This window comes from Chiloscyllium plagiosum, chromosome 5, assembly GCF_004010195.1.
Source record: "Chiloscyllium plagiosum isolate BGI_BamShark_2017 chromosome 5, ASM401019v2, whole genome shotgun sequence".
NCBI classification, from domain to species: domain Eukaryota; kingdom Metazoa; phylum Chordata; class Chondrichthyes; order Orectolobiformes; family Hemiscylliidae; genus Chiloscyllium; species Chiloscyllium plagiosum.
In genome coordinates this window covers 122,957,758-122,967,431 of record NC_057714.1, presented here as the reverse complement: position 1 = coordinate 122,967,431, position 9,674 = coordinate 122,957,758, and the positions used below count along the sequence as shown (strand labels likewise).

General features: G+C 42.7%; 1 protein-coding gene across 1 annotated transcript in view; it reads left to right on the top strand.

The window, feature by feature from the left end:
• Positions 1 to 3,051: 3,051 nt before the first annotated feature.
• LOC122550216 (protein FAM83H-like) overlaps positions 3,052 to 9,674 on the top strand; it is a 76,229-nt gene continuing 69,606 nt past the window's right edge. The window contains exons 1-2 of the mRNA XM_043690975.1: positions 3,052 to 3,518; positions 9,087 to 9,251. Coding sequence (XP_043546910.1) covers positions 3,072 to 3,518; positions 9,087 to 9,251 — 612 coding nt within the window. The 5' untranslated portion in view covers positions 3,052 to 3,071. The remainder of the gene's footprint in view (positions 3,519 to 9,086; positions 9,252 to 9,674) is intronic.

The following is a 9,674-nucleotide window of genomic DNA, read 5'->3' as shown; positions in this document are numbered from 1 at the left end:
CTCACTATCCACAACTCCACCAATCTTCGTATCATCTGCAAATTACTGACCCACCCTTCGACTCCCTCATCCAAGTCATTAATAAAAATTACAAACAGCAGAGGACCCAGAACTGATCCCTGCAGAACTCCACTTGTAACCATTTGCCATCTACCACCACTCTCTGACTTCGACCGGGTATCCAGTTTTCTATCCAATTGGCCAAATTTCCCTCTATCCCATGCCTCCTGACTTTCCGCATAAGCCAACCACGGGGAACCTTATCAAATGCCTTACTAAAATCCATGTATATGACATCCACTGCTCTACCCTCATCCACATGCTTGGTCACCTCCTCAAAAACTCCACGCTTCAGGCTCTCTGCCTTTATTCTTGATGAAAGGGCTTTTGCCCGAAACGTCGATTTTGTTGCTCGTCGGATGCTGCCTGAATTGCTGTGCTCTTCCAGCACCACTGATCCAGAATCTGGTTTCCAGCATTGTTTTTACCTTGTATACCCTTGAGTTTAGAAGACTGAGAGGTGATCTGATTGAGACGTATAAGATTATGAAAGGATTGGACACTCTGCCAGCAGAAAACATGTTTCCGCTGATGGATGAGTGCCGAACCAGAGGACACAGCTTAAAAATACGGGGTAGACCATTTAGGACAGAGATGTGGAGAAACGTCTTCACCCAGAGACTGGTGGCTGTTTGGAATGCTCTGCCCCAGAGGGCAGTGGAGGCCCAGTCTCTGGATTCATTTAAGAAAGAGTTGGATAGAGATCTCAAAGATAGTGGAATCAAGGGTTATGGAGATAAGGCAGGAACAGGATACTGATTAGGAATGATCAGCCATGATCATATTGAGTGGCAGTGCAGGCTCGAAGGGCTGAGTGGCCTACTCCTGCACCTATTGTCTATTGTCAGATCTCAAAGATAGTGGAATCAAGGGTTATGGAGATAAGGCAGGAACAGGATACTGATTAGGAATGATCAGCCATGATCATGTTGAGTGCAGTGCAGGCTCGAAGGGCTGAGTGGCCTACTCCTGCACCTATTGTCTATTATCTTAACTGTCCTCTTCTGAAAATTCGCAGTATTGTAAAGAGTATCACTGTTAACTTGTGCTCCCTATTACCAAGTGCAAGGCATTTGCGTTTAAGGAGAAAAGCAGTGATCACTATATTGAATCCTGAGATAGTTCACAGCTTTTACAGATGCACCATAGAAATCATTCTATCCGCTGCATAACAGCCTGGTATGGCAACTGCTCTGCCCAGGACCATAAGAAACTACAAAAGATTGTGTGCACAGCGCAGACTATTACGGAAGCCAACCTCCCATTCACGGACTCCATTTACACTTCTTGTTGCTGCAACATTATCAAAGACCCTCCTGCCCTGATAATGCTCGTTCCATCAGGCAGAAAATACAGAGGCTCGAACACATGCACTGACAGGTTCAAGCAGCCTCTTCTCTACTCTTGTTAGACTGCTGAATGGACTCTAATTTCAAATTGAATGTTGATCTTGCTTTGTGCACTTCCTGTGCAGCTGTAACCTTGTATGCCTCGCTCTGTCTAAGCACCCTGTGATCTGTGTGCCTTGTTTGCTATGAGTTGACTGTACTGCTCACAAAACTTTTCCCTGGACTTTGGGATATGTGACTACAATAAATCAAATCTGCACACTTCCCTCGACAAGAAAACTAAGCTCTGCAATCTATCCCTTAGCCAATCAAATACCCGACTTACCATCTCCTCCTTTAACATTTACATCTCTTTTCCAAAGAGGACGCTTTCGAGAAAGGCATTTGATAAACCACATACACCATGCCTACTGCACTACCTACATAAATCCTATGTCAGCAATTGTGATTCTTAGTTTCCTAAATATTTGCAGCATAGAAGGAAGCCATTACTTCGCTGCTGCTCATCAAAAATCTAATTAACACCAAACCTATTTTGTGATCCCTGGAGGCTTTGGCAAAACAAGCGAATGTGTAAATTCTGCTTCAATGTTCACTAGAATTTCTGACCCAACCACCCTTGCAGCAGTAAGTTCCAAACTCCCAACATCTTCTGGATGAAAAAAACTTGCACTTCTAATCGCAGCCTTCTACCTCATACCTTAATTCTATGCCCCTTGTTACTGATCTCTCTACAAACAGAAAAAGTACTTTCCTATTCTGCCTATCTCTGCCCCTTATAATCTTACATACCTCTAGTAAGACCCATCTCAGTCTTGCCTGCTCTAAGGAAAACAACCACTGTCTATCCACAGCGTTTAGGGGAGGTGATGGCCTCGTGGTATTATCATTTGACTGTTAATCCAGAGACTCAGGCAATGTTCTGGGATGGGTTTGAATCCTGCCATGACAGATGGAATAAAATTTGAATAAAATCTGGAATTAAAAGTCTGAAGGCCATGAATCAATGGTTCGAAAAACCCATTTGGTTCATTGATGTCCTTTAGGGAACGTCATCTGGCCTACATGTGACTCCAGACCCACAACAATACTGACTCCTAATTGTCCTTTGGACTAAAACTGCTGGCCTAGCCAGTGGCTCCCATATCTGATGAATGAATAAAAATAATTTCTGCCTTCTGCCCACATGGCTTCTTTTGATGATCATCCAAGGTAGTGAGAATTCATCCTTTGATCAATATTGTAACACCTCCTTCCTCTTCCATCCCCTCTATCTCATCTGAATACCCTATAATGTGGAGTGTTGAGCTAGCAATGATCCCTCTGAAAATCTGGTTTATATTTGCCCCAACAGCATTCACAAACCTCTCTGCAGGGATGGTGATCTCCTTCCAGAATCAACATATCCAACTCTTATTTTAATTAAAATGCTTTTAGTTGTTTGTTCATTTCTCTATCCTAATATAATACACTTATGGTTTCCTTTAGGATTCATAATGATGTCCAAAATCTCCTATTTTCTGTTAGAGCTCTCAGCCCTCTCACCCTATGTCTAAATTAATGACAAAGAAAGGCAGCAATGTTTCAGTAAGTGTTACTGTTTCAGCTCTGTGTGATTAATACCGATTTGTATATGCAGGTTGCAGCAGCAGTGATTGTGACATGGCACACCGTTCTCAGTGTTCGACTTTGGGTGATGTAGATAATGATCCCAGTTATGTCCCACCTCACTATAAGGAGTATTACCGCATTGCTGTTGATATCCTCGCTGAGGAGGGAATCGATGCTTACTACCATTTCCTGGCAGAAGAGAAAGAGGTGGATTTTCTCAGCAGCACTGAGATTGAGCACATTAATAAGCACCTGAAGAAACCTCTGGTACCTTTGGATGAGCTTCAGTTTGTTGGAGGCGACTATGATGAATCGGACTCATCAGGCACCTATTGGCCAGTTCAAACTGACATTGCTGCGCCAGCACTGGATCTAGGCTGGCCGAATATTCACATGTGCAGGGGACCCTCTGATGTTACTATTTTTGTGCATCCACCAGCGCCTGACACGCTCAGCATCAAGGAGGAATTCAGGAGACTTATCAGATCAGCTACCCAGGTAAGGAGATTCATGACCTGAATAAGGACAATTACATAACAAGGTAATATCTGGAGCCTGATTCATCCATACGAATTCTCTCTGAGCCATTGAGAAAGTAGTTTGCACACTGAAACCTAGAAACTTCTCATGAACTTTTTTTTAACAATCATGCATTATGGTATTAACTGGCCTTTAGAATTTAAATTAATGCAAAGCAGGAGGTTGTTATTCAGTGCAACATGCAGATACTGACTGGCTGTGAGAGAGCAATCTAATTGGTCACTGCCCTTTCACTAGTGTGCCACACCATTGCCTCTAATTTAAACCAAACAATGTTTGTACAATTAGCTGTCCATATACAATTATAGATCCATTTTGTCACTTGTCCTTTCGTCTAATTGGCTATAATTTTGCCAACAAGTCTATCATATAATTTAGTAAATCCTTTTACAAACTCAAATTTCAAAATCCTTTTTCGAACCCTTTACAACTTTATCACAGCATTTTTGTTAGTCAGTGTGATAATTCTTAGGTGAAATTCCCCAATTCATTACAGCTCCAAATATCCAAATAATTAAGCCATTGGATGAGGATGGATGAACTGGCTTCCCTGCTTTATTGGCACAATTACTTGGTTGGTTGCAACAAGGTTAATTTAAAAATGGATCTCTGTGATTGGTGAGGCATTGATAAAGGGATTGATTATGAGAGGGAAAATCAGAGTGCAAGAGTAAGCTTATGGGGAACATGCAAACTGATTGTAAAACCTTCTATCAGTATGTGAAGAGAAAAGATTAGTTAGGACAAATATAGGAGCACAGAATGAATGCAGTAAGAAACAGGGAAAGTTCTGATGAAGCGTCACTGGACTCAAAATATTAACTTTCTTCCCACAGATGCTGCCAGACTTGCTGAGTTTCTCCAGCAATTACTATTTTTGTTACAGAGAAAGTGATTAGATTAGATTAGATTAGATTACTTACAGTGTGGAAACAGGCCCTTCGGCCCAACAAGTCCACACCGACCCGCCGAAGCGCAACCCACCCATACCCCTACATTTATCCCTTACCTAACACTACGGGCAATTTAGCATGGCCAATTCACCTGACCCTGCACATCTTTGGACTGTGGGAGGAAACCGGAGCACCCAGAGGAAACCCACGCAGACACGGGGAGAATTTGCAAACTTCACACAGTCAGTCGCCTGAGGCGGGAATTGAACCCGGGTCTCAGGCGCTGTGAGGCAGCAGTGCTAATGGGGAACAAAGAATGGCAGATCAATTAAATATATATTTTGATTCTGGAAGACAAGAACGAACAAGAATAAATGGTCTTTTTCCAAATAGCAGCCAGTGACTAGTTGGGTACTGCAGGGATCAGTATTTGGACTCCAGCTATTCACAATATATATTAATGGTTTGTATGGGGGAGCTAAATGTAACATCTCCAAGTTTGCAGATAACACAAAACTGAATGGGAGATTGAGCTGAAAGGAGGATCCAGAGATGGCTGTGAGATGTGGACAAGTTGAGCGAGTGGGTGATTGGCAGATACAGTTTAAATGGATAAATGTGAGATTACCCATTTTGTTTGAGGACAAAACATTGAATATTTTCAAAAAGGAGTTAGAGTCAGGCGAAAGAGAACAAAGGACTTGGGGAGAAAGCAGGAACAGGCTACTGAATTGGATGGTCATCATCATGATTGTATAGAATGGCAGCACAGGCTTGATGACCTAATGGTCTGTTCTGACTCCTATTTTCCATATATCTATGGATACTTTTCCTTGTCGACCTAAATAAACAGGCGTTTTACACGGATGCAATTTAACCAGGCTTTCTTGAGTTAAAAAAGAGTGAGATGGAAATGTGTTGCTGGAGAAGCGCAGCAGGTCAGACAGCATCTAGGGAACAGGAGAATCGACGTTTCGGGCATTAGCCCTTCTTCAGGAAAAAGAGTGAGTTTATTTTTTAAAATTAGTGAGAAGAAAAAGTAATGGCACATACATCCATCAAGATTAGAAATAAAAGGGGATTCCAAAAGGACAAAAAATTGTTTTAAAAAAAATGGAAAAAATGGATCAGTCTCTGAATTATGCAGAGAGAGCTGAATGTTACAGCCGCTATTTTGAAGTGTACTGGTATCATTGCCATCAGTTGAACAGTCAGTTAAACATTCCTTCATTTTGCTGACCATAAGACAGAGGAGAAGTAGGCCATTCAGCCCATCGAGTCTGCTCTGCCCATCAAAGAAGTCATGGCTAATCTGATGATCCTCAAATCCACTTCCCTGCCTTGCCTTATTCCCATAACCCTTGATTCCATAACTCATTTAAAAATGTCTATCTCAGCCTTGAATATAATTAACGACCCAACGTCCACAACCCTCTGTGACAAAGAATTCCACAGTTTCACTACCCTCTGAGAGAAGAAATTCCTCCTCATCTCTGTGGGATTACTTATTCGGAGATTATACCCTTTGGTCCTGGACTTTCCCATGATGAAGGGCTTTTGCCCGAAACATCGATTTCGAAGCTATTCGGATGCTGCCTGAATTGCTGTGCTCTTCCAGCACCACTGATCCAGAATTTCCCATAATCTTTCTACATCTACTTCGCTACGTCCCCCAGAATCTTGTATGTTTCAAGCAGATTGCCTTATTCTTCTATTCTTCTTCAATGTGTACAGGGTCTACTTGTCAAAGAGTATTAGAATTATACTCTATGTACTATGTACTCTAAATGCTTACCCTCCCCTCATAAGAAAATCCCTCTATACCAGGGATCAACCTTGTGAAAAGTTTCTGGACTATTCCAACGCTAGTACATTTTTCCTTAGATGAGGATCCCAGAATGCTTCACAGTATTCAGCTGTGGTGTGACTAGTGTCTTATATAGCTTCATACTTTTAGACCCCTATTTCCTTTGAAATTTTTCCAATCCTTTGACTTAACACGAATCTTTGCCACATTGTACGTGCTTTTTTTTTACACTTTAATTCTATCCCTGACTACCCTGGTTACCCTGATCTCATTCAGTGGTAGAACAGACTTGGTGAGCCAAATGGGCTGCTTCTTCAGACTTCTCCCAAAGTGAATTCTCTGAAATTGTTCCACACCCTGCTGTTTAACTGACTGCCAGGATGTTGCTGTGTTCATCGCTATCTCCTTACTTGGAGTCATAGAGCTGTACAGCACAGAAACAGACCCTTTGATCTGACACAGATATCCTAAATTAATCTAGTCCCTTTTGCCAGCATTTGGCCCATGACCCTCTAACGCTGTCCTATTCATATAGCCAATCAGTTGCCTTTTTAAATGATATAATTGTACAGTCCTCCCCCACTTCCTCTGGCAGCTCATTCCATGCACGAACCACTCTCTGCATGAAAAAGTTGTCCTATCGGTCCCTTTTGAATCTTTCCCCTTTCACGTTAAACCTATGGCCTCGAGTTTTGGATTCCCCTGCCTGAGGAAAAAGACGATGGCTATTCACCCTATCCATGCCCCTCATCATTAAACCTCTATAAGGTCACCCCTTAGCCCCTGATGCTTTAGAAAAAAACGGTCCCAGCTTATTAACATCTCCCTATAGCTCAAATCCTCCAATCCTGGCAACATCCTTGTAAATCTTTTCTGAATATTTTCAAGTTTCACAATATCCTTTCTATACCAGGGAGACCAGAAATGAATACGGTTGAACATTTGCAATCCTCTGTTTTTTTGTGTTTATTCAGTCTGTTGTACAATTTAACCCTTCACCAACCAGAACTGTGGTTTTGTCAACATCCTGCTGTGGAATACAGTCATAGAGATGTACAGCATGGAAACAGACCCTTGGGTCCAACCCGTCCATGCTGACCAGATATCCCAACCCAATCTAGTCCCTCATTCCATACATTCACCACCCTCTGCGTGAAAAAAATTGCCCCTTAAGTCCCATTTATATCTTTCCCATCTCACCCTAAACCTATGCCCTCTAGTTCTGGACTCCCTGACCCTAGGGAAAAGACTTTGCCTACTTACCCTATCCATGCCCTCATAATTTTGTAAACCTCTATAAGGTCACCCCTCAGCCTCCAACGTTCCAGGGAAAACAGCCCCAGCCTGTTCAGCCTCTCCCTATAGCTCAAATGCTCTAACCCTGGCAACATCCTTGTAAATCTTTTCTGAACCCTTTCAACTTTCACAACATCTTTCCAATTGGTAGGGGACCAGAATTGCACACAATATTCCCACAGTGGCCTAATCAATGTCCTGTACAGCTGCAACATGACCTCCCAACTCCTGTACTCAGTACTCTGACCAATAAAGGAAAGATATCAAACGCCTTCTTCACTATCCTATCTGCCTACGACTCCACTTTCAAGGAGTGATGAACCTCCACTCCAAGGTCTCTTTGTTCAGCAACACTCCCTAGGACCTTACCATTAAGTGTATAAGTCCTTCTAAGATTTTCTTTCCCAAAATGCAGCACCTCGCATTTATCTGAATTAAACTTCATCTGCCACTTCTCAGCCCATTGGCCCATCTGGTCAAGATCCTGTTGTAATCTGAGGTAACCTTCTTTGCTGGCCAATACACCTCCAATTTTGGTGTCATCTGCAAACTTACTAACTGGACCTCTTATCCTCACATCCAAATCATTTATGTAAATGACAAAAAGTAGGGGACCCAACACCGATCCTTGTGGCATTCCACTGGTCACAGGCCTCCAGTCTGAAAAACAACCCTCCACCACCCTCATTCTTCTACCTTTTGAGCCACTTCTGTATCCAAATGGCTAGTTCTGCTTGTATTCCATGAGATCGAGCCTTGCTAATCAGTCTCCCATGGGGAACCTTGTCGAACGCCTTACCGAAGTCCACGTAGATCACATCTACTGCTCTGCCCTGATCAATCCTCTTTGTTACTTCCTCAAGAAACTCAATCAAGTTTGTGAGACATGATTTCCCATGCACAAAGCCATGTTGATTATCCCTAATCAGTCCTTGCCTTTCCAAATACGTGTACATTCTGTCCCTCAGGATTTCCTCCAACAACTTGCCCACTACCGACATCAGGCTCACTGGCCGATAGTTCCCTGGCTTGTCCTTACCACCCTTCTTAAACAGTGGCACCATGTTAGCCAACCTCCAGTCTTCTGGCACCTCCCATGTGACTATCGATGATACAAATATCTCAGCAAGAGGCCCAGCAATCACTTCCCTAGCTTCCCAGAGAGTTCTAGGGTACACCTGATCAGGTCCTGAGGATTTTTCCTCTTTTATGCGTTTCAAGACATCCAGCACTTCCTCCTGTGATATATGGACATTTTTGCAAGATGTCACCATCTATTTCCCTACAGCCTATATCTTCCATATCCTTTTCCACAGTAAATACTGTGCAAAATACTTATTTAGTATCTCCCCCATTTTCTGTGGCTCCACACAAAGGGCCGTCCCTTTACCTGCGAACATCTGCCCCCAGTCAGCTTTTGAAAGTTCTTGCCTAATATCGTCAAAATTGGCCTTTTTCGAATGTTGTACTGATGTTTTGTTTTGATTTATCCCCCTCTCCCTCCACCCCACCCTCCCAACCCGACTGCAGGTTATCGCAATTGTAATGGATATTTTCACTGATCTTGATCTGTTTGCTGAGGTGCTGGAGGCTGCAAGTCGTGGGGTTCCTGTCTACCTCCTATTGGATGAACTGTTGTCTCATCACTTTCTGGACATGGTCAAGAAATGCCAAGTGAATCTGAGTCACATGCATGTAAGAATCTTTTCATCCGGTTGACTATGAAGCTCAGGAGGAGCTGTTTTCAAGTTTGAGCAGCTGGATGGTTGCTAGTATAGATATTGGTACTTCATCTTGTGAATCAAAGCTCAAGTGAATCTGATATGACATGACAGTCCCCTAATTGAGAGTTAAATGTGAGGCTTTATGTGAAGGTTTTGTGTTCATGCAATGTCAGTGAATGTTCTAGTGAAAGCATACACATCCTCTAGATTTGATGAATTTGGCTGGGTCAATTGTTGAGACTTGCCTCTTGAATTGGCTGGCCATGGAATCAGTTCTGTCTATTCAACAGGTTTGGAGTCCAATGCAGGACTATCAGAGTGCTAGCTTGACAGAGCTTGTCTCTGGATTTTGAAAATTTCATTACACTGTTTTTGAAATGTCAGAGAGTGGACC